The following is a 16,430-nucleotide window of genomic DNA, read 5'->3' as shown; positions in this document are numbered from 1 at the left end:
CTGCAGAAGCACCTCTGTAGGTGCATTGTGGGTTGGAGTTCCATATGTGGAGAAGACATGAGCAAGAGCCTCCATAGCACTATCCCTCTCACAGTCAGAAATGTTGTATTTGCTCTCCTTGTTCTGAAAACAACTTATGAAGTGGGAATGGGGGCAGTAGGCATTTGGAGCCTCTGCTACGATGAGCACCAGGAGCTGCAAAGGGATCCACAGCTGCTGAAGGGAAGTCACCTAGGGCCTGCTGTTGCTGAGTGATGTTCCTTCATTAAAGAATCTGCTTTCAGTGAGGGAGCAGCAAGAGCTGCCAACAAGAGAATCATATGAAGATCCAGGCCAAGTTGGGCCATGGGAAAGAGGAACGGTGGAGATAAAGAAGTGGGAGGCAGGAGTGTGGACCCTGCATTCGGGGGGGGGGGGGGAGAGGGAGAAGGAGGTTTTGGGAATCCTGAGGTGGATATGGGAGGAAAGAAAGCAGAGATGGAGCTAGGCTTTGGAAGGGGCTGTATGCAAGAGATGGCACAGGGTGCATGAAGGAGTAATTGTTTATGGAATAGGGAAGGACAGGGGCGGCTCTAGACATTTCGCCGCCCCAAGCAGGGCGGCATGTCACGGGAGGCGCTCTGCCGGTCGCCGGTCCCACGGCTCCGGTGGACCTCCTGCAAGCGTGCCAACGGAGGGTCCGCTGCTCCCGCAGCTCCACCGGACCCTCCGCAGGCACGCCTGCAGGAGGTCCACCGGAGCCGCCTGCCACCCTCCCGGCGACCCCCCGTGGCATGCCACCCCAAGCACGCGCTTGGCGTGCTGGGGTCTGGAGCTGCCCCTGGGGAAGGAGAAAAAATGATGGAGTTTGTGTATTGTGGGAGAAGGGGTGGAATTGACTAAAAGAGAAGGGGGAGGAGAAATGAGGTTCAGTGGGGATAAGAGGAATTTAATTGGACTGGGGAGCAGTGATAGAGTGAGATCTGAAAATTGACTGACTGTGGAGAAAGGAAGTTGTTTTGAATTGCCTGTTGGTGAGAGAAATTGATGCAAATGTTCTTGGGAAGTAAGCAGAACTGGGTTTGTATGGAAGGGGACTATTTGATTGTGGGAGGTACTGATTATAAATGTGGGGCTTATTTTAACTTATTTTGAGAAGAATCATTGATTTTTATGGTAAACTAATAGTTTGAGGACAGTAATTTAGGTTGAGTAGGAGGTAAGGGGAATTGCTTGTGTGATGGGGTGGAGGTGACCTGATTTTGAGATGCATGGGAGCATTGACAGAATTTTAGGTTGTTTGTATGTGTGTGGCTGTCTCTACAGGCTATTACAGTAGTAGCCTCAGGAAGGATTGGAAATCTAAGCATGACTGGGAGATCAGTAGGGGTAATGATTCAGGAGAGAGATTGCCTCACTACTAAGGGTACGTCTTCACTACCCGCCATATCGGCGGGTAGCAATCGATTTCATCTAGACGCGATATATCGATCCCCGAACGCGCTCATGTCGACTCCATAACTCCACCAACCCGAACGGCGGTAGCGGAGTCGACATGGGGAGCCGCGGACATCGATCCCGCGCCGTGAGGACGGTAGGTAATTCGATATAAGATACTTCGACTTCAGCTAGGTTATTCACGTAGCTGAAGTTGCGTATCTTATATCGATTTTCCCCCGTAGTGTAGACCTGCCCTAAGAGTTAGTTACTGCTAGGAAGAAGTTTAGTCATTCCCTGGTGTAGTGAGTTTACTGGCAGAAATGCTCACAGAAACAGTAAATGCTAAAGAATAGCCAGAGAAAGTGAATTTAAATTAATTTTGAGTGCATAGACTTGACTATTTGCACTGGAATCCTGATTCTAGGAGTTACGTTTATACAATCAGGAACAGAAACCAAGCATCTGATTTCTGTATCCTACCAAAACAAATGGTCACAGCTGCAATTTAAATTTTAAAAAAAAAACCTCATACATGTTCTATAAACCAAAAATCTGTGTAGAAATTGTTCAGGATATAAATACAAACAATAAGTGCATTTGAGAAAACTGTAAGCAGTTTGCAGAGAATTGGTGAATCAAGAGGGGAAATTCATCAATAAATTATATACAATGAATTATGTGTCCAGTTCTATTAATCAGTTAGTTTATTATCATCAAAGCTGTCGCATATCAAAAGTATGAACTAGTATGTAAAGGGAAGTCACCCAGTGGAAGTATAATATTTGAGGGATAATGTTAATAACCTACAGCTATAAAAGGATACATGGACTGACGTGATAGAACAGGTATCCATGATATACTTAGGATGGATTCTCTATCACTGGAAACTTTTAAATCAAAATCAGATGCTTTTTGTTTCTATGCTCTAGTTCAAATAGGAATCAATACAGGAAAGTCCTATGGCCTATGTTATGGTCCCTTCTGGCTCTATAATCTGTGATGGGATAGGAACTTGCTCACTAGGACCTGAACCAAGATCACTAACCTATTTTACACAGACTACCAGTTACCCTTCTGCAGGTAATGGCTTTCAGTTATTTTTGACCTATGCTGAATTCGAACTAGAGACAGAGAGTAAAAAGCTCCCAATTTCATTACTAATTCCCTCACCAATAGATGCAATCCTAATACTTTTCTGCTTAAGATTGATGATCTAATTGTTTCTTAAACAATCTTTGGCAAACTTCAATGGACTTTTAAAACCAAAATTAAATCGCTCTATGTACTGTTCAATATACTTTACTGACTGTGGTACAACTCTGATGCTTAAGGAATTGAACCTTATTTCACCAGAAGCCTGTTGGAAAAGTTGTAATTCGAAAGGCCGTTTGTAGACAGCAGGATTCACTCTGTTTAACTTCCAGTTCTATAGTGAACATTTAGATGACACTTGGCTGGGAAATGTGAATCCTCACAGACAGATGTGGTTTCTCAAGTACATCTAGGGGACATATTTACCTTTAAAAGATTAATCTTGGCCTCCTGAAAATCCAAAATTTCCTATAGCACAGACTAGTGTGCAATATGGTGTCAGAGACTTCTGAATAAGAGAAAGTCTTGATCAACTGGGCAAACAAGTTTTACAGATGGATCTGGTTTCTTTTACTGAGCTAAAATATGGTATCAACTGATATCTTCCCATGGTAGGTGATAGAGTGTAAAATAGGCTCCTGATTTTTAGCCAGGTCTCAAACAATACAGCAATTGGAATTTTGCTGCTGCAATGCAATTGTGACAGAAAATTGTGGGTGCAGTATATACCACAGGTGCATACATTTAGATACCTAACTACCTAATTTAGGGCTGCAAATTACTCCTGGATCATTTTTGATCTGTTGATTGCAGGCTATGTTAAACTTGTGATCACAGGCACCGGCTTCCTCCTTGCCCCAGGGGTGCTCAACCCTTACTCCACCCCTTCTTCCAAGCCCCCACCCTGCCTCTTCCTGCCCAGTTCTGCCCCCTCCCCTGAGCACACCCTGCCCCTGCTCCTCCTGCATGCCCCAGAACAGCTGATGGTGGCAGGCAGGAGGTGCTGGGAGCAGTTGCGCGGTGGGGCCGCCAGTGGGTGAGACGTGCAGGGGGAGGGACAGGGGGAGCTGGCTGGCAGTGGATGATAAGCATTCACTAATTTTTTTCCCATGGGTGCTCGAGGACTGGAGCACCCACAGAGTCAGCACCTATACTTGTGACTCTCTCTATTTAATAATTTACCCAATGAGATTTTCTAAATCAGATGGGGTTAAGGAAAGAAGAACTGATGTACCATGTACAGGAGTACCATTCGGTATTCCTTACATTATATTTTGATATTAAGATTTTATGCCTTATTTTGTCCAATACTATGTACTGAGTTTAGAGCAATATCAACTAAGTTAGAAAAATAACTGAGCTTAATCTCAGTGTCTATGGGAGAAAAATATAGTTAGGCTGTACCCCTAAAGCTTTTCAGTACAACAGCAAATGATGTAGCACTCTACCAATGAAATGCCAATTAAAAGCACTGCATTTTTTAAAGCCTAAATTGACTGAATATATTCTAAACTGAATGGTGTTTCCAGCATGCTTGCAACATGTTTATGTTGTCTGCTTTGAAGTCAGCCTCAATGTGCAATGGTGCCATCCATGCTTACAGATGTCACCTGAAACACAGAAGAAATGTGGAGTTTATGTCCAAACCTCCTTTGAGGGCACAACATGGAAGCTCCTGTAACTCTGGCCAGAGGCCAGCCAGGAGTGCTTGTAAGGGCAAACTCTTTGCCAAGGGTACTGAATACCAGGACTCAGAGCTATTACCGTCTGGATGGATGCAGATCTACCTCTTCCCCATCAAGCCCAGAAGGGCATCTTCACTAATGAAGCATTCTGGACAGTTAACAGTGAAGCTGAGGGCTCCATAGATTTTCAGTGCCTCAATTTGTTCAGGGCTTTGGCACTTTAAGTCGGTGATACTGATGTCCAGCTCACTGCCTGAAGCTAAACCACTGCACAAGAGATTGGGGCATTAGGAAAATGTCTAGCAGTTCCACAGTGATACCTTTGTTGAAGCTCCAACTCCTGACAGTTCTGTATACAGACCTCCCAAATTTGCATTCATGCTCTTGGTGTGAAATATGGGATGGCAATTGCAGACCTCTACTAAATGGTCAATTGCTCCCTCTATGAAGCTGTCACAAAATCAACCATACCAGCTTTGCAGCAATCCTCTCATCCTGTATTGGTGGAGTTAGGGTGTTTCAGAACAGTCAGCACTTTTTGTGTTGAGGTCATTGCTCACACCAGGCCCTCAACATCAGCACTCCCAGCATCTCCTGAGGAGAACAACAATGTCTGCAGGGAGTATGATGATGTGTCATTCAGGACTCTTTTTCTTGCAGTCACATGTTCTCAGATTCGGCATCAGTAGTACCTCTTGATTCATGTGACTTTTGTAGGAGTTAGAATCCCTTTCTGAGGTACAGAGACTTGATTGAAGTGACCATATAGTCATTTACACCCATCCAGAAGACTAATACCCACCCAGATACAGACAGTGATAACTTTGCACCAGTAAAAAAAATAGGGTTCAATGTATTTAAATGGTTAGAAAAATGTTTGTACAATATTGTACACGATGAAATACAAGTTTAAAGCTACAAAGCAAAGGAATGTTGACTAAGATAAAATCTAATTTTGAATAAAAAAAACTTAAATGTTCAGTGGAGGGGGGGAGTCATTAATGAAAATGTTCATGATGATATGAAGAGTTGACTTAGGACTTGATAGTGGTTCAGAAAGAGCCACTATGCTCCATCATGTATGGTTTTCTCCTTGCGTTGGGGCGTGGGAGGGATGTTCAGTCAGATGATTCTTTTTTCTGTGGGGACTTGGTAGTTGTGGGTGGTGTCATCTTTGTTGTGAAAGAATTCTTTGAGGCAGAGTCAGCAAAAGAATTCTTCTAGTATATTAGTACGGTGTTGTGGTGGGGAAATTCAGTCCCTTGGAGAGTACAGCTAATTCGGCTCCAGTTAGGGGTAGTCTTGATAAGTTGATGATGTGATGGAGACGTGTAGTGTCTACAACACACTTTTCAAGATCCAGGGGGCCTGCACAAGCCTATCACAACATGTAGTGTACTTCATCCAGTTATCAAATGCCCCAACGACAAATTTTGTTGGTGAAACCAGACAGACCGTTACTACACTCTCAAATGTATTCACACAGAAAGGCGATAAAAGACAAAAACACCCTCTTAACCTGGGAGTGCACACTTTTCACAAAATGATCACTCCATATTTGACCTGTCCATTTTCATCCTCAAAGGAAACCTGCACAGCACCCTCAAGAGACTAGTCTGGAAGCCTAAATTCATAACTTTGCTAGACACTAAAAATCACAGACTAATGGCACATCTTCACTTAAAACACTGCATCGGTGCACACTACCTACACCAACAGGAGAGCGTCTCGCATCGGTATAGGTAATCCACCTCCCTGAGAGATGGTAGCTATGTCAACAGGAGAATTTTCCATCAGCCTAGCGCTGTCTACACCAGGGCTTAAGTTGGTTTAATTGCATCATTCCAGGGTGACCTTATTTCCTTGTGTAGACCAGGCCTCAACAGGGACACTGGTTTCACTTCTCTTTACAACAATCTGCAACCTGGTATCCCTCCTTTCTCCTGTGACTGCAGAGGTGTTAATTGCCCTCTTCATCTTGAATGGTCTCTTGCAACATGGTGTGAACTTATGCTTAACATTCTGTTCAATCTTGTATTTAGCTGTGACACGCTCATTACCTTTCCCAGACTTGAAGAACCACCCTGTGTGGTACAAAAAAGTTTCTTTTTTCACCATCAGAAGGTGGTCCAATAAAAGATATTACATCACCCATCATGTGTGTCTCATGTTTTGGGACCAACATGATTACAACCAAACTGCAGACACAGGGTAATAGCGCCTGAGCTTCAAAGTCTCTTAGGTTAAAAAAATAAGCACTTTTAGAACTGTCCAGGCTCTCCAACATTGTGGTGAACAATATTTTGTTTTTCTTTTTACTGACAAAAAGTATAGGAATACTTAAGGGATTTTTTCCCTTGGGTAGTTCAACCATCTGGCTGAAAACCACAAAAGCCAAATAAATTTTAAGATAGGTTGGCAGAACTGAGTGAATTAAAGATAGTTTCCAAGTTATTGCCTATGGTTTTTTGGTTGTTACAGCGTTTCCACACCAGGTTTTCTGCTTCCGCTCCTGGGAGTGCTTCCCTCTAAAGCTCATTCTGTTTAACTTGGGATGCCTACTGAGTTTCTGTCCCAACTTTGAAAGTTAGTTGGGTTTGTTTTGTTTTTTAAAAAAGTAGAGGTTCTACGGGGCCCTTATCTAAGGCCTGGTCTACACTATGGGGTTAGGTTGAATTTAGCCACATTGGGTCGATTTAAAAATGAATGCGTCCACACAACCAACCCTGTTCCGTCAACCTAAAGGGCTCTTAAAATCGACTTCTGTACTCCTCCTCTGCGAGGGGAGTAGCACTAAAATCGACTTTGCTGGGTCAAATTTGGAGTAGTGAGGACGCAAATCAACAGTATTGGCCTCCGGGAGCTATCCCAGAGTTCTCCATTGTGACCACTCTGGACAGCACTTTGAACTCCGATGCACTGGCCAGGTACACAGGAAAAGCCCTGAGAACTTTTGAATTTCACTTCCGATTTGGTCAGTATGGTGAACTCAGCAGCACAGGTGACCATGCAGTCCCCCCAGAATCATAGAGTGTAGAATGTTTCTACACTCCCCCTATCATCTCCATCCCTGAGGTTATCGCAGATTAGAAGGCGAAAAAAATGCACTCGCGATGACATGTTGTCCAAGCACATGCAGTCCTCCTGCACTGATAGGGCACAGCTTAATGCATGGAGGCATTCAGTTGCAGAGGCCAGGAAAGAATTAAGTGAGCATGAAGAGTGGAGGCAGGACACAATGCTGAGGCTAATGCAGGAGCAAACAGACATGATGAAGCATTTGTTGGGGGAGCAAACAGACATGATGAAGTGTCTGTTGGAGCTCCAGGAAAGCCAACAAGAGCACAGATGTAAATCCCCATGCATGCCAGCTGTGTAAAAGTTAACTAATTAAGAAACAGGAACCTCCCTGGGTTCCAATCCCAGTCTCCAACTTTGTGGCTTTAAGCATATTACTACTCCTTTTTGGGACAAATTCATTCCTACTACAACTCTTTTGATATTGATGGATTTACACCAAGAGTGAATTTGTCCCTTTTTCCTCTTTCCCTATGCATGAAATGGGGAGATTACTTTCCTGTCTGGTTGGGGAATGCTGAGGATTAATATAGTTGATATCTAAGGCAGTTTTTTAAATTATTGTAATTGTTGATAAAACCATTACGAAACTTAAGTACATCACTCAAAAAGAGGGGCCATCATTTTCAAGTGACTACTCATTTTGGGTGCCCAACTTGAGGGGCACCTTAAAGGGGACTGATTGTCAGAAAGTGCTGCACATCCACCCTCTGAAAATCAAGTTCCTTTTAAAGGTGCCTCGCATTGGGCATCGAGAAGTTCAGGAATTCAGTCACTAATCATTTCTGACCAAGATTTTCAAATGTTTTGTGCATGCCTAGTAACCTTTCCCCCTCCCACCTCAAAGAAGATGATTGCTAACCCAGAGGAAGTACCTTTACATGGACATTTAGGTGCTACTCCAGTGCAACTATAAATAATGATAGTGTTCAAGTGATAACCTGCCTAGAATGAAGGTTGATGCCTGTAGTTATTAATACAATACTGAACTAAAGCCCAGATTTCAACAAACATTCCAGTGTATATTAAGGGCCCTTATTCTTCACTATATTACACCCCGTTTTATACAGGAGGAGAGAGTCGGGTGCTAAGTTTAAAACCAGTGTATATACTAGTATCATGAGGCTTGTCTCTGGTCTCACAGAACTGAAACTCTGACTTTAGTGGAGTTACTCCTGATCTATTCCTGGGTAAGTGAGAGCAGAATCAAGCACTTGATTTGGTTTACTGTCTGTTATTTTCTCTGGCAAAAATCAGAACATGCAGTTCTTGCATGTAGCTTTCCCTCAAAGACACTGTGAGCTAGGAAACAACCTCAGGAATAAACTATGTTAAAACAAATATAGTATTCTGTTTTCCTCATTTCTCCAGTTATAATTTATCCACTTATGCATCACAGGAATGTGACAAGGAAGTTTGAAAAATAGACACTATGTACCACTTCAAAAATATTAATGTGAAAAATATATAAAATTTATAGGAGCCTTGAGTGCAAATATCATCTATTTCTGCGATACCATTGAGGTGGCCCAAGAGGAGAACACCATTCCTGCTTTTCTTAGAAAACATCTGCTTGAAACAAATTGTATTTCTTTGTTTAATTTGGATTTGTTTTAGCAAGCCTCTGAGCTCTGAGGAAGATTTTTGATGGTTGGGGCATCCTTGAGACTTTGTAGCCCTGAAGACCCCAAATCAATAATTTGCAGCATCTTAATTATAAACAAACAATGCTACTTTCTACCTAATTTTGGGGGTGGAGTGGGTAGGGGGAGAGAACAAAAGTATTTGTAAGCTTCAGGTTGTTACATAGTGGCCGTCCCTTGTTTCAGTTTAATCATTAATAATTAATGTGATTAGATTTAATATTTTGGACAGTTTCATTCACAAGTTTTTTTTTAAAGCATCTAATCAATTTCAAAATTCCCAAGCCACCAAACATTCTTTAAAAGGTCATTTGTTATTAGCATCTGTATTGTATGAAATAGCAGCTGGATAGCATAGTTACAAAACATTGTTACGCTGAACATAGTAAATTCATTTAGGTCCGAATCTTTCCTTGAGCCTCCACCACAGTGTCTGAGCTAGGCACTAGGAGAGGTATGGGGGAGGAATCTTCTCCACCTTAGATGCAGAGCTGCTTCACTTATGCTAAAACTGGCTGCTGGGTTGGCAGTGTCTCTGCAGACACTCTAGTCCACTACTTCCAAAAATGGCAAAGAACCAGAAGCTCATGCAGTGTAGATCCTCTGGCTTTCCCCCTCTCCCGTCTGGTCCATGTGCCACCCTTACTCACCCAGTGTGCTGCCACATGGCGAGTACTCGCAGGAGTTGGGCTCCACACCATATAGGATTCATAATCTCTCCCTCCTCCCTTGTGCAATTGAATTGCACTGATTCTGCAGTGGGGAAGCCTTTCAGACATGCAAAGTGGGGGGCATGATTCACCCCTTAGGAAGAATACATCAGGTACAAATAGGATAAAAAAGTGCATTTGTGGAAATACTTTAGTCTGCAAACGCCTACAACATACACAGTACTTTTCAGAAACAACCCTATCAATAATAATAGCATCATATGGCCATGTTTCAGATTTTACATTAACCAATAAGGACTATGGGATCAAAGTCTAACAGAAAAGCCAGGAAATTCAAGTTTCAACTCAGCATTTCCCTAGACATATTCCATTAAGGGAATAGGGTTTGAGCCACACAAACCATGCAGGGGAAAGAGCCCTTTAAAACATTTAATAACCCAGAATTCAGAGGGAAATATCTCAGATTTCAAGCCCTCCTTAGGGAAGCCTTGTGCCTCTTTATAATCCTTAGTAGGTGCAGTGGTGTAGTTCCCTCAGGAACCATGTTCCCATGGAGTGCCCGCACATGGCATCCCCAAGAAACGTCAACATACAGTCACATTGCCTTGGGATTAGAAAGGGATGATGCCATGGAGCGTGGCATTCCCAGCTATGAATGGACTCAGAAACAGCCCACATACAGCACAGAAACTCAAACTCAGATCATATGGAGTGGCTTCCAGTCTCCAGGAAGGGGATGATGATACTTAAGATCAATTCCCTTTCCTCTCACAAAAATTAGACCATTTCTACACATTTTTCTCCTTTTTGCAGAACAAACTCGATGGATGACCTGACATTTACAGACACACACATGGAGTGGGTTTGCTGCAATGCTACATTCCCTAGCTAATCAGATGTTGTATATTATAGGTTATGGACTGTGCAATGCCTTTGATTGGTGAACATCAGGTGGAAGACAGGCAACTTATAACTGATCTTGTTGTAAGCAAAATGAACCAAATGTTGTCCAAAACACCTATACCATCTCCTCAGAGACCAACTGCCACTCAACAGCCTCAGGTAAGAAAGTTCTACTTTCTAAATACACAATAGAATAATATATATAATAGGGCTGTCAAGCAATTAAAAAAATTAATTGTGATTTAAAAAATTATTTGCGATTAATGGCACTGTTAAACAATAGAATACCATTTATTTAAATGTATTTGGATGTTTTCTACATTTTCAAATATATTGATTTCAATTACAACACAGAATACAAACTGTACAATGCTCACTTTATATTTATTTTTATTACAAATATTTGCACTGTAAAAAACAAAAGAAACACTATTTTTCAATTCCCCAATTACAAGTATTGTAGTGCAATCTCTTTATCATGAAAGTTGAACTTACGGGAGATGATGCTGCCTGCTTCTTGTTTACAATGTCACCTGAAAGTCAGTAAAGGCATTCACATGGCACTGTTGTAGCCAGCATCACAAGATATTTACTTGCCAGATGTGCCAAAGGTTCATATGTCCCTTCATGCTTCAACCACCATTCCAGAGGACGTGTGTCCATGCTAATGATGTGTTCCGCTCGATAATGATCCAAAACAGAACAGATCGATGCATGTTCATTTTCATCATCTGAGTCAGATGCCATCAGCATACGGTTGATTTTTTTTTTTGGTGATTTGAGTTCTGTAGTTTCCACATCAGAGTGTTGCTCTTTTAAGACTTCTGAAAGCATGCTCCACATCTCATCCCTCTCAGATTTTGGAAGGCACTTCAGATTCTTAAACCTTGGGTCGAGTGCTGTTTCTATCTTTAGAAATTTTACATTGGTAACTTCTTTGCGTTTTGTCAAATCTGCATTGAAAATGTTCTTAAAATGAACAACACGTGCTGGGTCATCATCCGAGACTGCTATAACATGCAATATATAGCAGAATGCAGTTAAACCTGAGAAAGAGACATACAATTCTCCCCCAATGAGTTCATTTTTTTTAACGAGTGTCATCAGCATGGAAGCATGTCCTCTGGAACGGCGGCCGCATGAAGGGGCATACAAATGTTTAGCATATCTGGCACGTAAATACCTTGCAATGCCAGCTACAAAAGTGCCATGCAAACGCCTGTTCTCACTTTCAGGTGACATTGTAAATAAGAAGCGGGCAGCATTATCTCCCGTAAATGTAAACAAACTTGTTTGTCTTAGCGATTAGCTGAACAAGAACTAGGACTGAGTGGACTTGTAGGCTCCAAAGTTTTACGTTTTTTGTTTTTGAGTGCAGTTATGTAAAAAAAAAGTGTACATTTGTAAGTTGCACTTTCACGATAACAAGAATGCACTACAGTACTTTGAAAAAAATTTTATTTTATCATTTTTACAGTGCAAACATTTGTAATGAAAAATAATAAGATAAAGTGAGCACTGTACACTTTGTATTCTATGTTGTAACTGAAATCAATATATTTGAAAATGTAGAAAAACATCCAAAAATATTTAATACATTTAAATTGGTATTCTATTATTAACAGTGCAAATAAAACTGTGATTAGTCGTGATTAATTTTTTAATCATGTGAGTTAACTGTGATTAATCAACAGCCCTAATATGTAAGTCTAAGTCAAGATTTCACTTGCAGTAAAGGATTTGGCTAGAGAAGTACAAAAATTCAAAAACATCTCATCGAAGGCATCCAGCAAGAAATTCTAGAAGGTGTTCTGGAAACAACAATTAACCAGTGTGGATCAAAAGTTATTCTTGTGATGTAGTTCTATGTGCAGGATTGTAGCTATTTAAGTATCTTGATAGCTCTGGATTTGGTATTATTCAGCTGAGTTGCCATTAGGGAAAATGGGGTCCTTATTATGTGGTTATAGGTCATATTCATGTAAAAATATAATGGAGATAATAAACCTATGAGGCACTGCCCTTAGACAGCATTTGGCTTTATTTGAAGATGGAAGCAAGAGTGCTTAATAAAAACATGTGTTATTGCAGAAGATTTTATTGAGATCTATTGACTACAATGTGTGCAAAGTAAATGACATGATCATGTGATCAGTGTAATATAATGCAAACCAGGAGAATAACCGGTGATTTCAAAACTGGAATGCACCTGAAGTATATTTACTGTTTCAGTGAGCAGTTGTCTGGACTGAATTGTTAATTTACAGTGTTATAAGAAGGATAGAAATGCATTCAATTCGTCATACATTGTCTAATGCTTTGAGGACAGGAGTTTCTGAGTTCTGATCCTGGCTGTGCTACAGATCTGTTTTGTGACCTTGGTTAAGTCTCCTACCTTCTGTGGGCTAGATCCACAAAAGGACTTAGACTCAGCATTGCATCACCTCACTTTAGGCACCCAGCCACCTAATGGAATCCACAGCCCTGAGTCAGGTGCTTAGGTTCCCCATACAATGAATGCATGGAGAGAGTTAGGTGCCTAACAGGATTCACAAAAGCCAGCACACTGAGTGGGGAGTTGTGTAAACTAGCCAATACCAAGTAGAGGGGTATAGCCTAAGACCCGCCCCACAAAAGAAATTAGGCACCTCACGGAAGGTGCCTCCTTCTACCAGGAGGTGGCAGTCCTGGATTCAAATCCCTGCTCCACATCAGGCAGAGGGGGGATTTGAACCTAGTTCTGCCGCATCCTGAGTCAGTGTTTTAACCACTGGGCTAAAGATTTTAAGGAAAAGCCAGCATTTTGTGTTAGGTCCAAACCAGGTGTACACCGAGCATGCCTACTGGATTGGACCCTGCAGGCAAGAAAGGCAGCCAGGACAATTCTCAGTTTGACTGGGGGTTTAGTGTGAGCTTGGTGCTCAGGGTGTCAGAACTTAGGCAGCTGTGCACATGCCCTGAAACAGAAATGTATGCACCTGCAGGATTAGGTGGCAGTTGAGCAAGGGATTTAAGAATCCAAATTTTGGATGGCATGTAGGCACTTAAATCCCTTTGTTGATCTAGTCCTCTGCATCCTCATGTCACTGTCTATGAAAATGAGGATGTTACTTACTTAACTCTTGGAAGTGTGGCGAGGATTAATTCATTTTTGTGCTATGCACTGAACATGCAAAGTGCTACGTAAATGCCAAATATTATTCCTTATGAGCTCATAGCTGATAGTCAATGGGATTGATCCTGGCAGGGGTTAAGCAGCCGCAAATTCTGTTGACATCAGTGTGTGGTTTAGGTACTCAGCACTTCTCAGTATCAGGCCTAAGTGAACAGTTGAGAACGAGATTGTCTAACTATACTGATAGGACCAATGGTGATTGTTTAAGCAATAAAATGGACCCAAACGGTAGGTTGGGAGTTGCCGACCCTAACTGAAAAGTCTGTTTTTAATTCTGAATAGGCCCCACATCAGGTAAACAGCTTTGTGGTACATCTCAAGTAGACCAGTTCTTGAGGGAGAGTGACTAATTTGCTCTTCAAATATATCATCATACTTTGTTTAAAAAAAAACAACAAACCACCACTATCCCATATAAAGAAGTGGTGTGGCATCTATTTATATTATAGCCACTAGAAACTGAACACAATGTTTCAACCACATACAATGAATTTCCATCCACCACAACTCAAGCCCGGTTGTAAAGGGCACCTTAAAAAAAAAAAAAAAAGTCACTTTAGTACCAAATATGCTTTCTTTCAGGACCAGCAAATTAACCATATATTAAAACACAACAGGCTAATTGAGAAGCATTGCCGAAAGCACCAAAGAGAGATGTCAAATTGACAGAATAAATTAAAAAAGTGTTGTCAGATTAACAGATAGCTTTCTTCCCTTCCCTCCTCCCCTGAAAATGGAGCATTAAATGCTCTCACTGACTGAAAATCTGGTATACCAGTTAGGCACTTGTGCCTAGATTTCAGAGAAGCACAAGGTGTGGAAATGTTTGTGTAAGTGATTACTACTGCCATGTAAGCAAATTGGCTGCTTTTGTACTCAAATTGGGTCTGTTCCTGTATGTAAACACAATTTCACACTCAAAAGTAGGTCCAAAATGAGCATACCCCACAGGCCTCCTTTTATAGAAATCTGGTTCTTAAAGCTCTTGTTACAATAATTAATGTAATTAATTAGATGCATGCACTAGGATCTTTGTTGCAGGATGTAGAATTCGCCATTTTTGTTCCTGTCAACTATCTTGGTAACAACCCCCTTCCCCGCAGGAAAGCTTGCACTATGCACAGATGCAAGAATCCTAAGACTTATAAAAGGCCTCGCTATAATAGCATGTGCTCAGAACTATCCTGATACCTATGGCTGGTGGAAAAGTTTCTATCCAAACTTTCTTCCAACAGAAAGTTGTTGTCAACTAACAATTTATTATTTTATTTTATTTATTTGGAAAGGGTCAGTTTTCCTTGAAATTTTCAAAAAAATAAATTGGGGAGGAGGCCTAAACATTTTTTTTTAAATCTGTTCATGGTTTTTTAATGCAAAATCAAATTTTCCACTGCAAACTTGAATGAAGGCAAAGAAAAATTTCATTTTCACTTAAACAGTGGTCAAAAAAGCAAACAGGATGTTAGGGAATCATTAAAAAGGGGATAGAGAATAAGACTGAGAATATATTATTGCCCTTATATAAATCCATGGTACACCCACATCTCGAATACTGCATACAGATGTGGTCTCCTCACCTCAAAAAAGATATACTAGCACTAGAAAAGGTTCAGAAAAGGGCAACTAAAATGATTAGGGGTTTGGAGAGGGTCCCATATGAGGAAAGATTAAAGAGGCTAGGACTCTTCAGCTTGGAAAAGAGACGACTAAGGAGGGATATGATAGAGGTATATAAAATCATGAGTGATGTGGAGAAAGTGGATAAGGAAAAGTTATTTACTTATTCCCATAATACAAGAACTAGGGGTCACCAAATGAAATTAATAGGCAGCAGGTTTAAAACAAATAAAAGGAAGTTCTTCTTCGCGCAGCGCAGTGTCAACTTGTGGAACTCCTTACCTGAAGAGGTTGTGAAGGCTAGGACTATAACAGTGTTTAAAAGAGAACTGGATAAATTCATGGTGGTTAAGTCCATAAATGGCTATTAGCCAGGATGGCTAAGGAATGGTGTCCCTAGCCTCTGTTTCTCAGAGGATGGAGATGGATGGCAGGAGAGAGATCACTTGATCATTGCCTGTTAAGTTCACTCCCTCTGGGGCACCTGGCATTGGCCACTGTCGGTAGACAGATACTGGGCTAGATGGACCTTTGGTCTGACCCGGTATGGCCATTCTTATGTTCTTAAAGTTTCTGGAAGAAAAAAAATTCTGACCCATTCTACTGATAATTGCAGTCTTCTAATTTCCTCCTGTTCTTTGAATAGTCTCAGCTGAACACTTGAGAAATCTTGGGGGGTTTCTAGAATTGTATGAACTAGCCAGCCAGGAAATTGTTCCATCTGCTGGAGACAACAGCAGCTAAGAATTTTGAGTCAGCAGATGAATAGGGATGTCATGACTGAAAAGTTCATTCTTGTCTGTCCCCATCTGCTGGCAGAAAAGATCTGTACTCACACACCTGGACTGGCAGAACTAGGTTTTGCACAGGATTATTTGAACAGTTCTCCAGGATAACTGCTAATGGTTCTGAGATTGCTTCAGCTAGTTCCTTAAGTACCCGAGGATGAATTTCATCAGGCCCTGCCAAATTGAATATATCTGAGTTATCTAAATATTCTTTAACCCGTTCTTACCCTATTTTGGTTTGCATTCGTTTCCTCTTGTTAATATTAATTGTGTTGCATATGTGGTCACAATTTACCTCTTTAGTGAAGACTGAAGCAAAACATTAATAAAAGCATTAAATCACCTCAGTTTTCTTGATG

At 41.2% G+C, this 16,430-nt stretch overlaps 1 protein-coding gene across 2 annotated transcripts in view; it reads left to right on the top strand.

Moving 5' to 3' along the window:
- The window catches only part of SYN2 (synapsin II), a 440,231-nt gene that overhangs the window by 399,343 nt on the left and 24,458 nt on the right, over positions 1-16,430 (top strand). For both annotated transcript variants that reach the window (XM_045023283.1, XM_045023284.1), the window contains exon 10: positions 10,501-10,650. In XM_045023283.1, the coding sequence (XP_044879218.1) occupies positions 10,501-10,650 (150 nt within the window). The remainder of the gene's footprint in view (positions 1-10,500; positions 10,651-16,430) is intronic.

The sequence above is a fragment of the Mauremys mutica genome, chromosome 7, assembly GCF_020497125.1.
Source record: "Mauremys mutica isolate MM-2020 ecotype Southern chromosome 7, ASM2049712v1, whole genome shotgun sequence".
Taxonomy (NCBI): domain Eukaryota; kingdom Metazoa; phylum Chordata; order Testudines; family Geoemydidae; genus Mauremys; species Mauremys mutica.
This window is presented reverse-complemented; position numbering and strand designations above follow the sequence as displayed.